The following is a 20444-nucleotide window of genomic DNA, read 5'->3' on the forward strand; positions in this document are numbered from 1 at the left end:
GCTAATTGGGAGTTATGCACATATGTTAACCAAACATCAGTGGGGGCAGGGAGAAAGGAGGGACTTATTTAAGCTTCTAATTTATTTGCAACATTTATTGCCCAAACTTGTGCAAGTTTATACAATGGAAATAGGGGCAGATTTATACTCATTCTTTTTTCTTTACATTAAGTTTTCAGCTGGAGTTTACTAACTAACCACATCATACTAAGTACTTGACTGTAACTCACGTTCCACCCCCTTTTTTTATTTGGATAAATCTGATGTTTGCAGTCAAATAGCAATGAATAGCAAGGCCTGTTATAGATGATGTTAAAGGATATTATACATGAATCCATTTAGTTTTTAAAAAGTTTGGCAGAGCTTTCCCCCTGGTAAAGCAGTTCCATATGCCAGAGATATAGACACAGCCTTACACCTTCTCTTAGCCTCCTTGTTCCAAACTATCTGCAAGTTTCAGTGGAGGTGGGAAGACAGCAACGCTTGCTTTATGCCTAGATCCTGTTGAGTTGGCTTCTGTAGCTTTTTCTTCTTCTTAAATTTATTCCTCTGCCTTTTTTTATCAAAATTTTCTTTCTCTTTATAAATCGGAAACAAGTTCATTCACAGCCCCCCACTCCCAAAATCTAATAGGCTGTAGCATTAACCTCACCTTTGTGTGCTTTTCTTTTAAGGGTGAACGAGGACCAGACGGGAGCCCAGGTGCCAAAGGTTATCCTGGCAGGCAGGTGCAGTAAATCTTACCGTGCTGTGCACAGAGTAGGGATTTGGGTATGCAGGTAGATATAAGCATACCCCACTAAATACGGTGCTCACACCTTGGAATGTGTTGGTTTCTTTTTGTTTGTTTTTCCCCCTTAGCATAAATAATTTGGTCCTTTCTGATTTGTTAGTGAACATTCAGGTTCTTAGAAATCGTTCTGTTCCTTGTGATCATTGTCTTTGAAAAACTAAAGCATACTCATTCGACAAATTGATGTGATCCCTGGAGAATCTGCTCGGAGTATCATGGAGGTCCTGTGCAGACACGATCATGGCAGGATCTGCACTTGTTGGAGACATAAACAAAGGAAAAACTACTAAGCATGTTTTGTTCCTTCACAGATATAAATTCTGTATGGCAGCATCTGTGCTTTTTGTACTAAAAATCCCCTGCAGATGGGAACTCTGTAGAATCTGTTCCATATAGCTTCAGTTTCTCCTTATAGACCTTATCTCTGGAACTATGCTCACTATGGGCCAGGTTATGCTCTGCGGACACAACAAGGAGCCACCATGCCCCTTCCTTCTGACCCTACACAAGAGCCAGGTGCAATGGCGGGTGCAGGAACAAGTATTCTCTGTGGCCCCTGGAGTCAAGGCATCTCCCTGCCCACTTTGCAATGCCTTGCATCCCAGGAATGGCCCAGGTGGGAGGAGGTTTTCATCCCTTAATGCAAAGGGAAGGAGTGCAGCATCTTTAACAATATTCGTTCTTTCAAGTGTCAGTCAGGCACTGGAGTTACACGTGTGGAAGAAAAATGAGCAAAGAACCTGGCTAGCTGAACATCCCTTCCCTCAGTTGCTCAATTTTCACTCTCTTAGCTCATGGGATGCCGTCATTTTAACCCATTCTCCGGTCATCACAGTGTCTTCTGTGGTGGGCAGGATCTGAACTTGCAAGATAAAAACAGGGCAATCTGGCCACATTTTTTCAGACCTACTTTATTAATCATAAAGAGATGAGAAGGGGGCGTATGCCTAGTATCCTAACTACCTGCCATTTGCAGATCACTTTTAATACCTAATATCAAATAGGAAAAAAACCTAAGACAGAAGAAGTCTAGTGACAATAAAAGATAGTGATTAAAGCCAGCAGCAAACTCTACCTATGAAGCTTTGTCTGCTCAGCCTTTTCCTAGAGGGACTATGGAAATAGGGTCAGTCTGCTTTTGGAGATCCCTTGAGGAAGTGACTACTAGCTAGTCCCTCATGTGCTACTGTACAGCACTAGAGGACAATGGTTAGCCATAGGAAACTCACCCATGCTGCCTGATCCATAGCCCTCCACCTCCAGCATATTTACAGCCTGTCAAAGCAGAGCCACAATATAATCGCTAAACACAGTGGGTGCAGCTGGATATCGTTTTTAGCAACATGTCCACACAATCCCTGGTGAAGAACAAGTTCCCGCCACGATGCTGTGATCACCAATGTCACCAATCATTTAAAAACTGTAAGATGGCATCCAGGACACACATCTTGCCCGTTCTTAAAGTAGAAAATCTACTCTGTGTGTCCTCAAGATCCAGTCTCTATGGCATGTGAGATCTGAGAGATGGGTCAGTAATTTAACCCCTGCAGAACCTACTCTCTCCCAGTAGCTGGCTGTATCCACATACTGGTAAATCTTCCAGCTCCCCTACAGACATGCTCACTGGACATTATATCATACAGACTGGCCATGGATGTGAACAATGGAGGAAAATTCTTCCAGTCTCTCCTACGTCTTTTATCCAAATGCATCTAATGGAGACATCCATTTCCCTAGCCTGATAAAAATTCCATAGAGAGACACACTGTGAACCTGTTTGGCTTATCCTAGCAGTTCCTTTACAGGCATGAACGCTATAGATGCACGGGCTACGGTGGGGATAATCCAAGAGCAGGAGTGCCAAATGTCTCTCTTGGACCAGGTGGTCCAGCACTCCACATCAGTTTACTTTTGCACACCAATCTTGTCCTGCTGTGAGCTGCAGTAAACAAATAGCCCTGCAGCACAGTAGTAAGGTGTAGGTGGAGCTGACTGCAAAGGGGAATAGACTAAAGAGACAGAAGAAAACTGACTCTCTGGCCTTTACCCTCTAAAAAATGTGCCAGAAGCCCTTTATGTGTGCAAAATGTTGCAGAGGAAAATAGACCAGGCTCAAGCACTTTCTTTAATAACTGCTCTGGAATGATGCATGCTCTAGACTGCCTGGAATGAATGCGGAGAACATGCCCAGAGGCATGAGGCTCCAGCTGGAACTGTCCCCTGATCCTCCATCGCCGTGGCCCTGGTCCTGCAAAATTTTATTCACGCAAGGTCAATCACCAAGATTTTGAAAAATGAGTACCTTAAAGCCAGGCTCCCAGTCTGTATTTAGAAACCTAAAGAAGAGTCTGATTTTTCAAAAACGCGGAGCAGCTAGCAGCGCCTCCTGCTGATTTGTAGAATTAGTCCCGTGAGTTAGGGTTTGCAGGATTGGGTCCAGAATGAGTCACACTCTTGTCATACAGGTATGAACACAGCCATGTATCTCAAGGAAAAAAAAATCCCAGGTAAACACTAGAAAATGTAATTATTAGTGTTGTCTCGTGGTTGAGCTTAATGTTAAACATTGTACCTAACCCTACTGGGGGTATGTCTACTCTGGAACTGCAAGGTGTAATTTCCAGCTCAGGTAGACTTTCCCACACTAGCTCTGATTGAACTAGTGTACTAAACAGAGAAGTGTAGCCATGGTGGTGGGAGCAGTGGGAAAGGTTAGCTGCCCCAAGTGCAGTCCCAATCCAAGACCCTAGCTATGACCATGGACAGCTGCCGCTCGTACTGCCATGGCTACACTTCTATTTTTAGTGGCTATGTCTACCCTAGATGGAAATTACACTTTCCAGCTCTCATGTAGATGTACACAGGTAGTCTTGTACTGTGTGATCACTTTCATATGACTCCATACAGATGCTGATTTGTTAGTCTATTAATAATAAGGTAGTGCAGATATTAGATGAAACTTTCTGCATTCATACATCTTAGGAGTGAATATGAACAACCGAGGGTTCATTTAGCATATTCCAGAAATACAGTGCTGATAGCATTCTAGAGATACCCAAGTCTGTGAATCTCCAGCATAATGTACAGACTAATTCACTGGAGAGTACAATCAGTAGGAGAGATTGAGATATTTTTATGAACCTAAACGTGAATGTTACATTCACACCCTCTGCAAGGCTCATGAGAGATTTGTACACCAGAACATCATGTGAGAGCATGTGTTCATGAGTTCAACCAACATCCTAACCATTTGCGTTATGGTGAACTGACAAGATTAGTGGATGCTGTTTAATGGATTCACAGAGTCTTACTCCCAGTCAGATATTCTGGACAAAGTATTTGTCCCCAGGTACATAGAAAACAAAAGTACTTTTAAAATGCAGTTATGGTCAAGAAAGTGGCTCTGAAAAAATGGCACCTTCTTATTCAAGAGATCTGAACCCTGTGTGTTTTCAGTCAGTTCTCCCTACTGACTAAGATTTTACTATTTGTAACTTCTGTCAGCTGTGTTGGCTCTGCAGTGCTATGGGAGAGGGAGCTTGGCTCTATTTTGCTTCGTGCATCATAGGCAGAATTGTTAACGATGTTCCGACGGCAGAAATCTTCTACTGGTGATGATGTGTGAGCCAGAAAGAGCACAACTTGACTTTCAGATCCCAGGTTGAATATGCAGAGCTGACAGCTGAAGAAAAAATAAACCTGTCCTTTTTACTTGTAAACTAGATAAATTTGGTCTGGAAGCTGGTGAAAGGCAATAAACATGGAAGCTCATTATGCAATTTTTATAGGGCCTCTTTTTAGAGTACAGCCCTGCTTAAGGGAAGGGCAGTGGGTACAGAAATACAATGAGATTTATTTTGAATTCTTTCCCAGCTTCCAATGTTCTGGATAGAACCTGCCCAGTGTACCTAATTTTTACAGATGTCATAAGGCTGATCCTCCTTCACTTGAAGCCCAATGGTAATTTTAGTAGTGACTTCAAAAGGAGCATGAATGGGCCCCTCATCATTGCTAGAAAAGTGGGTGCATTGATTACAAGTCTTTCCACTATTGAAGGTAAAGAGGGTCATTCATGTCTTGGAGCTCAAAAATTTAAAATACCTTTTTAACCATTCCCTGCATGTGGAACTGTGGGCCTGATCCACAGCCTGCTGAAGTCCGTGGGAGTCTTTCCATTGTTTTCAATGGGTTTTGGATTGGGCCCCATCTACAGTCCCCTCCCAGGAGTTAAGGTATTTTTGACATTGCAGTTAGCTGCCTTCTTGTCTGTATGGTTCATTGGCAGCACGCTCAATCCCACCTTTTGGTGAGTGCCACTGTCTACATGGTGTCACTTTACATTGCAACTAGCATTTGATTGCAATTTACTTGCATCCCACTATGTTAACCTCTCCAGTCTTTATGACCAGAAATCTCCATTCTAGTTCCAGTGTTCTGGGTCTCAGAGAGTGAGCTCCTGTGTTTTATAAGATTCCTGTTTTGCAGAGTCATCAATTCACAACAATTAGGGATTTGTTCCTCTTCTCCCCCCACCCCTCATTCTCCCATATTGATACCCCTTGGGATAGTTGTGAAATCATCAGAACCATCCTAGGATAGTGCTGTAAATATGGCACTGCTCATTAGGGTTTATATTAAAGCCTCTCCACATTTGTCTTTGTTTTTTCTCTTGTGTTTCAGGGTTTACCAGGACCAATAGGTGAAGCTGGTCCAAAAGGCAGTCGAGTAAGTGAGCCATTTTTTACCTTGTTTTTCTTTCCTCTCTCCCCTGTTCTATCCCCTAGTATCTGTCGCTCCTTGTGATCAACTTTGCAACCCTAATATAAGTTTCTTATTTTTATTACATAGAGCTCATTAATTAATTGATGCATCATTAAATCCCCAATTGGTTTAAAACTGTACCAAAACCAACGGAGCAACTTCCCAGTATTGCTGTGCTGCAAAGTCCACCCTTTCAAAGTCCAAAGAATTGGAGAGGAAACAAATCCAAATCCCAAAGGATTGGTCTCCCTACAACTTTGGTCTCAGTGAGGCCTCTCTAGCTTCATCAAACACACTGGTTCAGCCACTCCAAATACTTTGAAGAGGGGTTCTTCCAGATGTAGGCTGGTCCTGAGCTTTATAAGCAGAGAAATTTGGAATTGATTTTACATCTTTATGCATCACAACAAGCCAACATCTTGAAGCCATATGCAAATGAGAACATTAATATCCCTGCATCTCAGCTTGGGTTTGCTCATCAGCTCAAGCTCTGGGGATTCCTGCTGACTGTTGAGGGATGAATTAAGAATTAAAACTGCATTTAATCACCTTTTGCTCTTCACCTACAATTAGAAATCCATAGTGATCCTCTGAGCCAATAAAAATGCTCCTCTCCTGACCATGTGGTCCTTTCTCCATGAACAGTAAATGCTACCAGCTGGTTTCCATCACTTGAAAAATTGCAAGCAATAAACAAAAGCTGACTCCATAGCTAACTTTATTCCTGTGGTAGGGAAAGGGGTGGGGGGAAGCATCAGCTGCTTAATGTACTCCGGTAGACACAGGTCTGTGATAGCACAGCTTGCTTCTCTCACTTCACTAAGTAGTAACCCTATTTCTGAATCCCCCATTTCACTAGAGTAACCAGGATCTTGCACTAGAGAATTGTGTGACTTATGGTACAGTAGGAATTCAGCGTTCATACGGGTATTTAGGGTGTTCAATCCAGGATAAGCCCCTTGAAAATTATCATTGGTTTGATACCCCTAAATGTCTGGGACTGAGATTTTGAAAGCCACCTAGGAGAACTGAACCTCTAATTTCCATTACAATTAATGGGAACTTAGTCTTGATATTTCTTAGCCCAGATATCGACCATTTTATGGCTGAAAGAGCCTGAATTGTTCACCACTTCAGGCCCTCTTCCCCCACTGCTTTTTCATAGGAAATGTGGGGAGATGTGAAGGTGGCTGCGTTGTGACTCAGGATGAGAGGACAAACAGTGGGTTAAATGGCTGGGCTCTGTCTGTGTGGTTGTATCATCCCATAGTGAAATTCTAACTAGTTGAAATACTGACGTGGTGTGGGATAGTGGTCTGATGGGCTCCCAGAGAGTCTCAGAGGCTTATTTGGGATGGGTCAGGAGATTTGGGGAGTGGGAAGGAGGAGGGATGGAAGAAGTTAAGTGTCAGTGTTTGAATTTTTTTCTATGGCGACCCAAGTTTTGGGAAATCGTTGAGGTGGCTACCTGCTAAAATTCACTTCTGCTTGATGCTATGCAGTTGACAGAAAGAGTCCTGTGCAAAGGAGCAATGCACAAGGTAACATTTTGTTTTAATCACTGCGTGCAGCGAATTAAGCACAAGTCTCTAGTTACTGCAAGTGAAAGGACATATAGCATTTATGCAGCCGCTTTTGCCCAGGCAGGGGCCCAGAGCCCAGGAGAAATATTGCAGAACTGAATATATGACTATCACTACTGAACTGAGATGCCTTTACAGTAAACTGGATTTTAATGAGGAAGAGGAGACTCTTCTGATCAAAGTTAGATCATGGAGGAAATGTAGGCATGTAGAAGGCTGAGCCATTGTACATAGCTATTAGGAAGCTTAATGCAGACCCAGATCAGCATGCAAGGCCTGTGCAATTTCAGAGTGGGGCCTTGGTGCTCGAGGAGAGGACAAGGAGTCTGGTGAAAGGCTCGTGGAGGTATTTGGTATGGTGGGCCTGGTATTTGTAAGTGGTCTGGCTAGAATCTGCACCACAGGGTGCCCTATGGAGAGCAAGAGACAGGATTCAGCAGGAAGATGAGGGAACAGATGTTGATAAATCGAAGAGGGTGCAGAGAAGAACCATGAGAACGATTAAAGGATTAGAAAACTTGCCTTACAGTGATAAATGCAAGGAGCTCAATCTGTTTACCTTAACAAGGAGCAGATTATGGGATGATTTAATTACAGTCTATAAAGCACCTACACGGAGGACAAACAGTTAATAATGGGTTCTACAGTCTAGCCGAGAAAGGTAAAATGTGATCTCATGACTGGAAATGGAAACTAGACAAATTCAGATAGGGAAAAAAGGTGTACATTTTTAATCATGAGAGTAATTAACCGTTGGAACAATTTACCAAGGGTTGCGGTGGAGTCTCCATCACTGACAATTTTTAAATCAGGACTGGATGTTTTTCTAAAAGATCTGCTCTAGGAATGATTATGGGGCAGTTCTGCAGCCTATGTTATACAGGCAGCCAGACTAGATGATCACAATGGTCTTCTGATCTTGGAATCGATGAAGGGAAGGATGAGCTTCAGGGACACTGCGGAGAGAGGAGGAAAGGAAGACCAGGTATGCGGCTGACAGGAGGAGAAACAGAATGAGAAACTCCAGGGGGACCAGGCCCTCCCACAGAGATCTCTGTTTGGCGTAGGCATGCAGTTGACCATGGTTGTAACTCTTGCTAACCTGCAACCCAGCTCCATTTCTCTCAGGTACGATCAGAGCCAGCCCAGGTAAGGTTCCGTCCAGCTGGCCTCTTCCTGCACGGAGTCCTCATGATCCCTGGTGTGAGGGTATGTGCCCTTGGACTACATCGTGGAAGCCAGCACCATGCAGTCCATGGGCATATACACTTGCCTCAAGGTTTATTTCATCACGGCTGCCATAGACCAGCGCTGGAGGACGTTCTTCTGTTCAGGCAGGATGGAATAACTGCTGAAGGGAAATGTATTTGACTTCTTGTTTCCTCTTTCCCTTAGGGGTATATTGGTCTCCCAGGATTATTTGGGCTGCCAGGGCCTGATGGAGAACGAGTGAGTATTTTGTGAGGAAAGCCCTGGCTTTCTGTCTCTAGAATATCCATCACCCAATTTCTTCGATACCTATTGCAGCCTCTTCTGGACATGACTCTGTGGTCTGCTCCCTCGCTTTGCCTGCTCTTAAAAGAACAGGCAAGAATGCCTAATACTGAGACAGAGAGATGGTTACCCTCTTCAGTATGCTCCTTTCCTCATGTAGGAGATGGACCTTTGTGCAGTACATTAATGGGCAGCTCAGGAAACTGGGTTCCAAGCAAGGTGACACATTGCTATTCATAAAGTAGAGGGGAGTGTTCAGGTGGATTATATTTTTCCATTGTTGCTGTGATTTTTTTTTCTTTTGGTCCATCTCAGTGTAAGAAAAGCAAATGCTTAAGGAAAAAATCATTCCTTCAGCCTGGGACAAATGTTTTTCCAAATTGACTAGTGATTTTGAGTGCTGAACTGGAAATGCCTTCAAGGAGCCCGGTTCTCTGAAGGCAGCTGCTTGTCCCTTTCTACTGTTGGGCTCCTTTCAGGTATCTCCAGACGGGCAACCTAAAGTTGAGGCATCCAGTGTGACTGGTCACTTTTGAAAATCCCCATCCCCTCACCCCATCTTTTCACTTACAGCTTCCATGCTTTCCAAACCATTGATTCTGATCTGGAAGAGTAACAGGGGACCTTCCTTTCCTCTCTTCTCTTCTGACCCAAGCCCTTTTAAAAACAGTGCCATTTCACCCCCTTGCCAGCCACACAGTAAAGGGCCCACTCTTCCACCCCCTCCCCACCCCCCCAAACCAGATCTTCTAAGGATGAAAATTGATTTTTATTTTTGCTCAACCTGATTGGCAAATACAGACTCCAGAAACAAGAAAAGCCGTTGAACATGTGTGTGCTTGCATGGGAGGGACTCTAATGCTCCGGAGTGGCTGATTTAATGCTCATAGAACTAAATAAGAAACATAAACAGAAGCTCTCTAGTGAGTGCCTTGGCTGTAGCCTTCATTTGATTCCAGGCCAGTGGCTTAATTACTGCTACTGCTAAGCATAGCCTGCTGCCCCTGGGTGTGGATGATGCTTGTCCGAACTATGGGGAGGTTATAGTTAATGGGTTAAGGTTATTTCTCTTCCCACTCTCTCTTGCTCTCACAGCTGACTGCAAATAGCCAACATCTTGATTTCTCACCAGTGCCGCAGTTATTAGCCTGTTTTTTGTTTCCCTTTGTTTTGTTTGTTTTCCCATTCAGACCTATTTTTTTTTCTGTGTGTTTTTCCTTACAGGGTATCCCTGGAGTTCCTGGGAAGAGGGGCAAGATGGGTAGGCCGGTAAAGTTTTTCCTCGTCTATTATGCAGACTTTGTTGAATGAAACTGGAAACATAATCCTTCTGCTGCCTGGTTCTTTTCTGTAACTTCTGGTGATAGCTGAATGGGGAGATCAAAGATCTCCTGATAGCTTTCTAGCTCTCTGGCTTGTACCCCCCCTGTCCAGACAATGCCATATACACAAGTGCATTTTGTATAGCAACAAATTGTGTCCATGAAATGCTTTATGGAATTAATCAGCACCATCATTTTATTGTTATGAAGGTATAATAGCTGTGGATGGAGGGGAAGTGTGAGATCTAGGTGAGAGAGAGAAGAAATATTTTCCGGAGAGTAGATGAAGCCTAGAGTTGCAAGAAGGCAGGCAGATGGCAGGCACGGCCCAGGACAAGGCTCTTGCACTACCATTGGCCAAATTGTGTAGCAGGGACAGTGGAGAAGAGTGTGAGATGACCAGGGGAAGCAGGGAAGGGAGGAAAGGTAAGACTCATTGCAGGATACAGTCACATGAATGTGGAGCCAGATGATATTGTTTGGAAGCTCAGGGACTGGATGCATTGGTGTAATGACTCTTCCCTGTATGTGTGAGAAAGCTGGCAGCTGTGTTCTGCCCAGTCTGGAGAGCTGACACTCAGGGAGTTCCATTAGCCCATTTGCTCCTGCTTGCTTTTGGCTGTGATCTGTTGTGCATCCCTTTGTAGTGGATATGTTCCCACTTTCCCATATCTGCTCTCCAGCACTGTTATGCCATCACTTGGCTTATTCCCTTTTATGCTCTCTCCCCTGCCTGTGTTTGCCTTGCCAGGTCTGTTACACAGTTGGCAGATGTACACGTGGTGTCATAGCCCTCTGACAATCCCTGAGAAGGCTTGTTCTTACATTCTTGTATTCAGTGCCTTGTCTTTCACCTAGTGTACGTTTCTGCTCTGTGCCCCTGTCGCTGTCATGCTTCCTTGTAAATTGTCCCTTTACCCACATGCAGAAAAATCCACTGCTCCTCTCCCTCATCCTTGCATGCGAACATGTGTTTTCTAGGAGTCCCACGCCTACCACTTGCTGCTGTTCTCACAGTAAAAGCTATGCAAACATCCTGACAATTCTTCATTCATCCCTGTTGACTATTCATCTCTTGGAGGGGGCAGGGGAGCAAGGGGTAGAAAAAAAATGGCCAAATCTTCCTATAGTTTCGTAGAATGTTAGTTACATCAAAAACCACTATGATGAATAACTGCAAAGAGTCCATTGAAACTCTGACTCACTAACCAGAATAAAATAAACAAGGCAACCGTCGTTAGGTACAGGGATCTGGTCAGGGTTTCTGTGCTCTGATGTGTTTCCACATACAGCGTGCTGTATGCTCAACACATTCCAGCTGTTTGGGAGGTTTTTTTGTTGTTTTTTGGTTTTGGTGATCTTCCACATGGAAGTCTTTGCCTAACGGTCACTGTTACAAACCCAATGTTCCCTGGAGGTCAGCGGGATTCTCTCTCACAAATGCGTATGTACTTAGGCTGTGATTTTCAAAGGCCATAGGGAAGTTAGGTATTCAAGCCCCACTGAACTGAGTGCCCAATTCTTAGACTCCTTGTGAAACGTCCAGCCCCATTCCCATGATGGGATATCGGGGATTTATCAGAAATCTTGAACATCCTGTTCTGTTTCGGTTCTTGTGCTGCACCCTTCGCTGCAGGATCCTCAGGCCCAGATCCTCAAAAGCAGTTAGACCCCTGACTCCTGTTGAAATCAGTGGGAGTTAGGTGCTTAAATTCATTGATTCCAGTGGGAGTTAGGCACCTAAATAACCTCTCAGGCTCTGAGCCTGCGTACTTTCCAGGGTTGCATTAAGGATTGATAATGATTATCTACTTCCATAACATTGTGAGACACAGGGAGGTTAAATGACTTGCCCAAGGTTACAAACAAATTGCTGGTAGAGCTGAGACTAGAACTCAGCCTATCTGACTGCCGCTCCAGTGCCTTATCTACTAGGCCATCTGCCCTTCAGCACATCTGCATTGTCAGTGGGCCCACTTCAATTTTGTTCATTGCTTCCCTGGTCTGGTAGGTTCTCTGTAGCTGTGCTTGTACTTCTGTCTCTGTCTGTTTGAGTTGCTTGTCATTGCAGTACAGGACCTCTATAGATTAAGCACTGAAAGTTTTGTATGTTACACTGTGAGCCTCCCAGGATGATGTAAGTGTGTAAAGATTAAAAAAGACAAACTGGATATGAGTCAGGTTTTGAAACCGTTCCAGGGGAGTTGAGCTGTGCAGGGCTGTAAGGAACATGGTGAATCTGTCCTGAAAACAGCAATTCAGCTGACTCTTCCTCCTCCTACCGCACTCCTCCTACCATGCATCAGAAACACACTAGATGAATGTACTTATAAAATGTGTGGGCAGCAAGGAGTTCCCTAGCACAGGAGAGGAGATCTGGGGCTTTGTGCTGGGAGAGTTACTATTAAAATGCGATGTACTAGGAAGACTTTAATAACATGACTCTGTGATGTCTCGAGGACAGCTGCCTTTTGTAGGGGCAGGCTGGAGCCTGGGAACCCAAGTGGCTGTTACTAAACCTTTATCCTTTCCAATGCACTGACTAAGAGTGAGGGGGTTTTATGGTGCTCAGATGGGCAACTGGCCATGAGGTCCTGGCAAGAGAGAGAAGGGGATGAAATTGTAACTTGATTGGCACGAGAGTGGAATGCGCACAGTTTCAGATGCACAAAGGAGGGGAGAGAGTCCGAGCTAAAAGGCTTTGGCTTTATCTTTGTATGAGCGAGGGGCAAGCTGGCCATAATTCATCTTCACAAGGGAGATGTAATAGGGCAGGGTGGGGCAGGCAGCCTGTGTAATATCTTTGCGTAGAGGAGTCTATTGCTCTCCACCTTTCCCAGGGAGCAGAGCTGGTAGGAATCTCTCTCACTGTGTGGGATAGAGATGTCTCATCTTTGGAAGGAAGTCTGTGGGTTTTCAAGGAGAGTGAGAACAGTCTGAGGTTCTCTACCAAGAAAACAAAAGAAATGCATGAGGCTCTACCTTCTATCAGGGAGATGTAGTGGCTCATGAGAGAGTTGGCTTTTAGATTACTACAATAATCAGAGTGATTGTGACATGTGGACACTGTAGGAGTTCACTAAAATGTATCTCAAAACCTGTGCATGGCAGAGAACACTGAATTGCTATTCAAGGGGAAAATTAGTTCCATTTTCAAAAGCAGCTTTGGTACTTAAACCCCTGAGCCTCTTTGGATGTCATGCAGGAAGCCTATGCAGAAACCCATAGCTTTAAGTGAGGTTGATGAGAGGTTCTGAGAGATAGAAAATGAGTTACCTGTTTCATAGAGATGAGAAGTGAATTACAAACTGTTTGAGGCAGATTATTAATCAGAAAGGGATGAGCATGTAAAGAAGGAGCTAAAAGTGACAGAAAGAAATAGGATCTAGTGTTTGTGATTCAAAACTGTAGACAAAGGATGTGCACTATTAATAGCAGTGATAAGAATGAAGAGCAGGGTAAGATGAGAGGAAAATGAAAAGATCTTCTGAAGAATAATGGGCAACTTCTAAGGCATAAATTGAAGCCCATTTAACGGTACCAGGTTTGTATGGGTTTGGTATGATTTACATCAGGACAATTTTAAATAATTGTAACCTTGGTTCAAATGGCATGGATGTCACTCCCCAACTCAAAACTCTGCAATAATTCTAGCCCTCATTATCCCAGGTCCATGGCTATTTGTTAGATATACGTTTGCCGGTTTGCACAATGATAGTTGACTAGGTCAAGTAATGACCTCTTGGAGTTCTCTTTTGTTTTAGTATGTGGCTAGGCCAATTCACAATCTTTAACTCTTATTAAGAATGCCTTCCTGATTTACTCATCGCCTCTCACAATGTTTGTCCCTGGTTTGTGGCCTTCCTGTTCCTGTGGTGGGCTTGGACTTGGGTGTCCTTTATAAGCAAACAGTTTACATGAATGTGAGCTTTGATTAACTGTGCATGTTCAGGTAGTCAGGTCCAGTAGGAGATAAGGAATCTAGCAACATTGAGATGGAAAAGACCTGTTGCCTTCTTCTGTCTACCTTATTCCCTAGGTTTCAGAGTAACAGCCGTGTTAGTCTGTATTTGCAAAAAGAAAAGGAGGACTTGTGGCACCTTAGAGACTAACCAATTTATTTGAGCATGAGCTTTCGTGAGCTACAGCTCACTTCATCGGATGCATACTGTGGAAACTGCAGAAGACATTATATACACAGAGACCATAAAACAATACCTCCTCCCACCCCACTCTCCTGCTGGTAATAGCTTATCTAAAGTGATCATCAGGTGGGCCATTTCCAGCACAAATCCAGGTTTTCTCACCCTCCACCCCCCCCCCCCCCCCCCCACAAATTCACTCTCCTGCTGGTGCTAGCCCATCCAAAGTGACAACTCTTTCCCTAGCTGTATCATGGCTGCATATTTCCTTTTGGTGTATCCAGTGGCCTTGTTAGACACCTTGTAACTATCTCAAATGGTGGAGTCTTTGTCACCTTTCTTGAGAGACCACAGTCTAACAGGATCTTGGATTCTGCAGGGGCTGGCCTTTCACTCATGAAGGGCACAAGCTGAATTTTTTGACTTACTTACTTTATTTATTTTGACACAGATAATGGAGGGCAGGAAACAAATCCCCATGAAGTGATGGGTTAAACAAGTGTGTAAGTGAATGTTATAGGAGAGATTTTTCTACTGACAAATCCGTTGCAAAAGGTTCCAAGTTCGGTTCGGAGAATTGGTGAACAGTTAATGGATTTGCCTGAAGTTTATTTTGATGTAGCCAAACATTTGAATTGCTCTCCCACTCTGCGACCCCGTTGCAGTTGCTGTTCCTTGTTGGCATGGCAGATGTGCTAGGTGCTGTACAAATGTAATGAAAGAACAATCCCTGCTCCAAGGAGCTCACATATGAGAAGACTCAGTCACTGGATGAGACAAATTATTGTGATTGGGAGGCCAAGGTAAGAGTAAAGAGAGAACATTATCTGTACGATACACAGAGGTCTCAGCTCCCCGCCTGCCTAGACATGCTCATCTGGTAATGTTTTGTAGAAGTTTTTCCTCATCCCTATTATTTTCTTTGCTCTTCTGTAGCTTGTGTATTTGGCAAGTGATAAGCAGCTGTGTTCTGCCAGCTGTTAACAGATTGCATGTTGGGAGAGTACTTGTAATCCAATATGCCAACTAACCTTCAAAGAGGGAGACTTATCAACAGTGCAGCCCTGTCATCCCACTTACAAAACCTTTGGCAAGTTCCAGCGTGTTGGCCAAAGTGCTGCTCCCAGTGGATAATTGGACAGGTGGCTTGGATTATACAACTACCATGTACAAAAAAAGGAATCAAACCAAATCTTCATGGTCTGTTAGAATGGTGCCATGTACCCTAAGGATGAGCATTGGTGGGAGCCTGTCAGCACAAGCTATGGGGAAACAGCACAGTCCAGTGACTGGGATACTGGACTGGAAGTCAGGAGATGTGGGTTCTAATCCAGTCTCTGATGTGTTGTGTGACCTTGGGAAAGTCACTTTTCCCCTGTGTGGCTGAGTTTCCCTGTGTGTGAAATGGGGATAATTATATCTCCTTTCCTTTGTAAAGTGCTTTGAGATCAGTGGGTGGAAAATGGTATGTAGGTGCTAAGTATTATTCTATTAAGATATAGTGCATACGTACAAGCTGCCAGTTCTCCAGCAATCCCATGGAAGTGGCCTCCGAGTGCCACATTTTAGCAAGCTGCAGAATTTGGCATCCGTTTTGCATGAGCTGACCACAGTTTAGGTCTGCCGGCTGGCCAACTCTCCGCTTGTAACCTGATGGTGCCCTTCTTGCCTGGGTGTTTTTCATGTCTGCTGTGTTTATAATTCAGTACAAAGAAAGTTAATATTTTAATTGTCTACAGTAAGCATCATGGCACGGTGGATTTTTTTTTCTCCCGCCCCCTTAGGTCAGGAGGAAGCAATGCGTCAACTGTGGGCCCAAGCATTCACCACTTCCTGCTGACCACCTAATAACCGGTGTCATCTGCATCCCTTCCTAAATGGAAAGATGTTGCTGTGTTTGACACACCAGATAGTGAGAAGCAGGACATCTCAGGCTCTTTTTTGTTAGGAAGGGTTAGTTTTACAGCACAAGGAGGAGGAAAGTTGGCAGGTCTGAGTACTGAGTGGTGAACATAAGTGGACACAGTCATGCCAAGTTACACAGTCTCTCCTGTTGCCCAAACAAAGAGTGGTGGGACACTTCTCACCATGTGTCTGGAAAGGCGGAGAATGACTATGAAAATAAATATAATTCATCCCAGTGAAGACTAGGGCCTGAACCAACCTCTCTTCCCCACTTGGGTCTGTACTCCTCTGCAGCCGGGTCCAAACACCATGGCTCTTCCCTGTCTTCAGAATGAGATCCGTGCAAGCCCTAACTTTGGGAAGGTTTGGATCTAGACTCTGTAGCTAGGCCATCTGTGTTTTAGCACCCTAATAAATCGTGAGGTCATAACGGCTCTGACATTGCACCGGCAGACTCCATTCAGTGGAGCTCCATTTGGGTGCCCGTGGGAGTCTGGCCATGTGGAACTTCTTGCAGGATCCTAAGAACCTGCTGCTGCCCACATTGAAATGAATGGGGATTTTTGCCATTGACCTTACTGGCATCAGTATCAGGCCCAAAGCACTCACATATAAAGTGTGTGAACATAATGGTTCCCATTGACCAACGAGGGTTTCAGCCCATGTGTCTGTTCCATTATCCCATCGCTGCAATCTGGTTAGCAACAGAGACCCAGGGAGGGAGTGGGGAGAAAAGAAATAAAATTAAAAAAAAACAAAAAACTCAAACTCTACTTTAAAAAATATTTTGTTAAAAAATAATAAAGAACTGTTTTAAATACTTACAGGCTTAAGCTTTGCAGATTTCCAGCTGGCTGTAGAGTGTTTTATTATGTTGATCCAGCAGCTATTGCTTTCAAAATAAAAAGTGAGAGGAATGGAAACATACTTTTTAAGAAATGCAAAAGCAGTTTGAGATCCCAAATGATAGAATAAGGTATATTCTAAACCCCCAAATCTTTGCTCATCAGCTCTTCCTCCCCCATTCTCCTGCCAAGCCTCAAGTCTGGAACTGGGTATTCACCTTAAAGAGTTGGTTAAATAGCTCAACCTTTGAACCATCGTTGCATAACCTAGGAAGTCATTTAAACACAGTCTGTAGCCTTCAGTCTTGCATCCATGGATCCTTTCTCTCAGATAGCGACCAATTGAAGTCAATGGGATTCTGCACAGAGTGAAGGTCAATGCTCTGGTGTACACTTAAAACTTGGGTTGACCTAGCTGCATCACTTAGGCTGTGAAAAACTTCATGCTATGTGTGATGTAGTTAGATCTACCTACCTCACTCTGCAGACGCAGCTAGGTCAACGGACGAGTTCTCCCATTGACCTAGCTACCACCTGTTGAGGGGGCGGATTTATTACAGCCACAGGGAAAAAGAAACCTTCCATTGCTGTAGCAAGTGTCTACGCTACAGTAGGGTAGCTGCAGCTGTCCTATTGTTGCTCTTGTAATGTAGACCTAGCCTATGCATACAGGTAACTTTGCAGGATTACCGCTATGGTTTGTCCAGATGATGTGGCTAGTGGGAGGAGAAAAAGTGTTCTACAACTGACCCTAAAAATTTGTGCCTTCACGCACTGAGACCTTGTCTACACTAGCCCTTTTTGGAGCAGTCTTGCACCATTCCAGTGGTACTAACAGTGATGGTAACTGTAATGTAGACCGGCTGTTGGTGTCCACCAGCAATTTTAACACCATGTCATCTAGACCGTCTCTGAGCAGTGGTAAAACCAGTGGTGTCCTGTACTACCCTGAACTTGGGTGCATTCAGGATCCAGTGTCATGGCTCCACCCTGTCTTCAGAGTGGGCCAACCTAAAACTGCCTAATCTGTGCAAGCCCAGACTTTGGGAAGGTTTGGATCTAATCTCTGCAGCTCAGGTTGTCTCTGCTTTAAGCAGCCTAATAAACAGCAGTGTCACTAAGAGCCTGATGCTGCAGGGCCTTTGGCTTTGGCAGACCCCCTGCTGACTTCAGTGGGGCTCCTTTTGGGTGGTGGGGGGTCTGCCCATGTGGAACTTCTTGCAGGACTGGGGCTAGCTGCCGTTGGTGCAATGCTGGAAGGCTTCCCCAAGAGGCTTTAGTACGTAGACAGTTCCAGAAACGTATTCGCTAGGACATGGTTTCTAACCCCTATGTAAAGTGGTTTGATGCCAGTGCAAAGTTATGCTACAACCTAGCTTGGCCTCCTTTTTGTGCTTTAGCTGCCTCTGTGGTTAAACAAGATTGCTTGCCCTGTTTCAATGAGACCTAGAGCAGAGCATTTTCCTGACTGGGAGGACAGTCTCAGATCTGAGCCCCCGGGCCTAGCTAGCAAGCTCTGAAGGACGACATGATTTTCAAATATTTTGTTTTGAATAAGTGTGGTACAACACCTAACACAGTGGGGCACCAGTCCCTCACCCTGGGTCTCCCAAGCCCAGCAGGGTCAGGCTGCTTCAGGAACTGGATACAATAGAAAGCTTTTGGGGAACACAAAGGGGTTTCAGGAATTGGTGGTCATGATTTGTGCTACTGGCCTTTCAGGAGCTGTTGTCTATTGGAGGTAAATCAAACGAGGTCCTGAACACTTTGTAATCAATCAAACTCCTACTGCAGTTTGGGGAGGAGCAGGGGGTGTTACCTCTTTAATGTCATTTTGCTTGTTGGCCAGATAAGTCTCTCTTTTAAAAGTAATTGCTTTTGTTACTGGTGGTAGCACTTTAGATGGTTCAGATGGGACATATTTCAAAAACAGAATTTACTTTTCACTGCTTCTCTGGTTTCTTTACTTTCTCCTTCTGCCTCAACTTGGACAGTAAAATTGGGCTGTTAATTGTCCCTTCTCTCTGGGCCTGTTTCACCATCATGACACACTGGTATCAGTCTGAAGTGACACACTGGTCTCTTTCTAGTTAGTTTCACTTTCCACTTTTTAAAATAATGTGTTTGGGTTTCCTATATCCATCTAGCTAGGTACTTACATGGCTTCTATCACTCTGATTTCTGATGCCTCGCAAGCATGTATTATGTGTTCCCTGAACACTCCTGTGAGGTAGGAAAGAATTATTATGCCTAGAATCTCTTTTAATTCAGGGGGAACTGAGGCACTAAGACATTAAGTGATTTAACCAAGGTCATCTGGGGAGTTCCTGGCAGAACTGGGAACTCAGAACCCAAATCTCTTGGGTACCAGTCTGATGCCTTTAGCATAAAACTGTCCATCCTTCCTGCAGGTAAATGTTTACTCATTGATCAAACGAAAACCTGAATTGATTTAAATTTAAATTTAAAAAAAAAAAAAAGTAAAAACATTCTTGCAAATTTAAAAGTTTTTTTTTCAAAAATGTAAAATTTGGGTCTAGAAATGTTCCTTAAGGAGAAAACAGCATGATTTGGATACCTTGGTTGATAACGGATTAGGATGTTTGAAAGAAAAGTTGCAGAGGAAAAAAAGGTAAGTAAGGTCTCTATAGTGCTCATCACCCTAGGGTCTAAGCTGTCGATTAGGGCACCAACAAAGTGAAAAAAGTCCTATGCAGCAAAACATGGAGCAAAAGGAGTGAAGAATCAAAGAGGCCAGAACTGCAAAGAAGCCCAAGTGAACGTCAATGGAATTTCAGTCCTCCAGTTGAGGGGCTTGATCCAAACCCTATTTAAGTCAATGGGAGTCTTTCCAATGGCTCCCATGTGTCTCACAGGTGGAGATCTGTCTAGGTACATAAGAGGATGATGTGAAATCTTTGTGAGAGAGCATGAAACGTGGAAGAGTAAGGTTATGTGTCCATCTCACAATGGCCGTCTCTGAGGAGCAAAGGGGCAGAATTGTAGCAGTACCGCCCATCTGTTACAGGGCTCCAGGAAGGAGATGGTGGTTTGGGTGAGAGGAAGTTGCTATGGTTCTAGATCTGGAAGCAGGACAGGTGAAGGCTCTTGTCCTTCCTGAAGAGTCAAAAGCATGAATGAACACAGCCGGGGAGCCTGGAGATTGTACAGTGTTAAGGGTCTGCGTGCGGGGACTTCTCTTAGCTCTTCTGCCTCTAAAACCTGCACTTGGACATACCTGTCAGCCCCTTTGCTCACCGGTAGAGAGGCTCATGCCTGTTCTATTCACAAAGGATGTTGTCAGAGATCAACGCTGCCAGCGTAAGTTCCATTCGTTTATTTTATTATCCCACTTTTTCTATGAATGCCTTCCCCTTCTTTTTGTTTAAACTGTTTGACTTACAAACTCCATCCTTCAGGGAGACTTTCTGGGCAGCAGCTCACCTGGCTGAAGCCAACTGGCAAACATAGCTTTTTGCAGACCAAGGCTGGAGGGCTGGGTGCTTTGGGCAGCTTTACCTTCAGCCAACAGGAAAATAAAATCCTATTTTTGGAGAAGGATTCTATCGGCCTGAAGACCTGCCAGGATTCTTTGAAGC

The 20444-nt window shown here is 44.2% G+C and overlaps 1 protein-coding gene across 6 annotated transcripts in view; it reads left to right on the forward strand.

Moving 5' to 3' along the window:
- Window positions 1-20444, forward strand: part of COL27A1 (collagen type XXVII alpha 1 chain) — a 239406-nt gene that overhangs the window by 69875 nt on the left and 149087 nt on the right. For all 6 annotated transcript variants that reach the window (XM_075120654.1, XM_048823074.2, XM_048823076.2 and 3 more), the window contains 4 exons: window positions 675-728; window positions 5474-5518; window positions 8533-8586; window positions 9856-9900. In XM_075120654.1, the coding sequence (XP_074976755.1) occupies window positions 675-728; window positions 5474-5518; window positions 8533-8586; window positions 9856-9900 (198 nt within the window). The remainder of the gene's footprint in view (window positions 1-674; window positions 729-5473; window positions 5519-8532; window positions 8587-9855; window positions 9901-20444) is intronic.

The sequence above is a fragment of the Caretta caretta genome, chromosome 16 (genome assembly GCF_965140235.1).
Source record: "Caretta caretta isolate rCarCar2 chromosome 16, rCarCar1.hap1, whole genome shotgun sequence".
Classification (NCBI taxonomy): Eukaryota; Metazoa; Chordata; order Testudines; family Cheloniidae; genus Caretta; species Caretta caretta.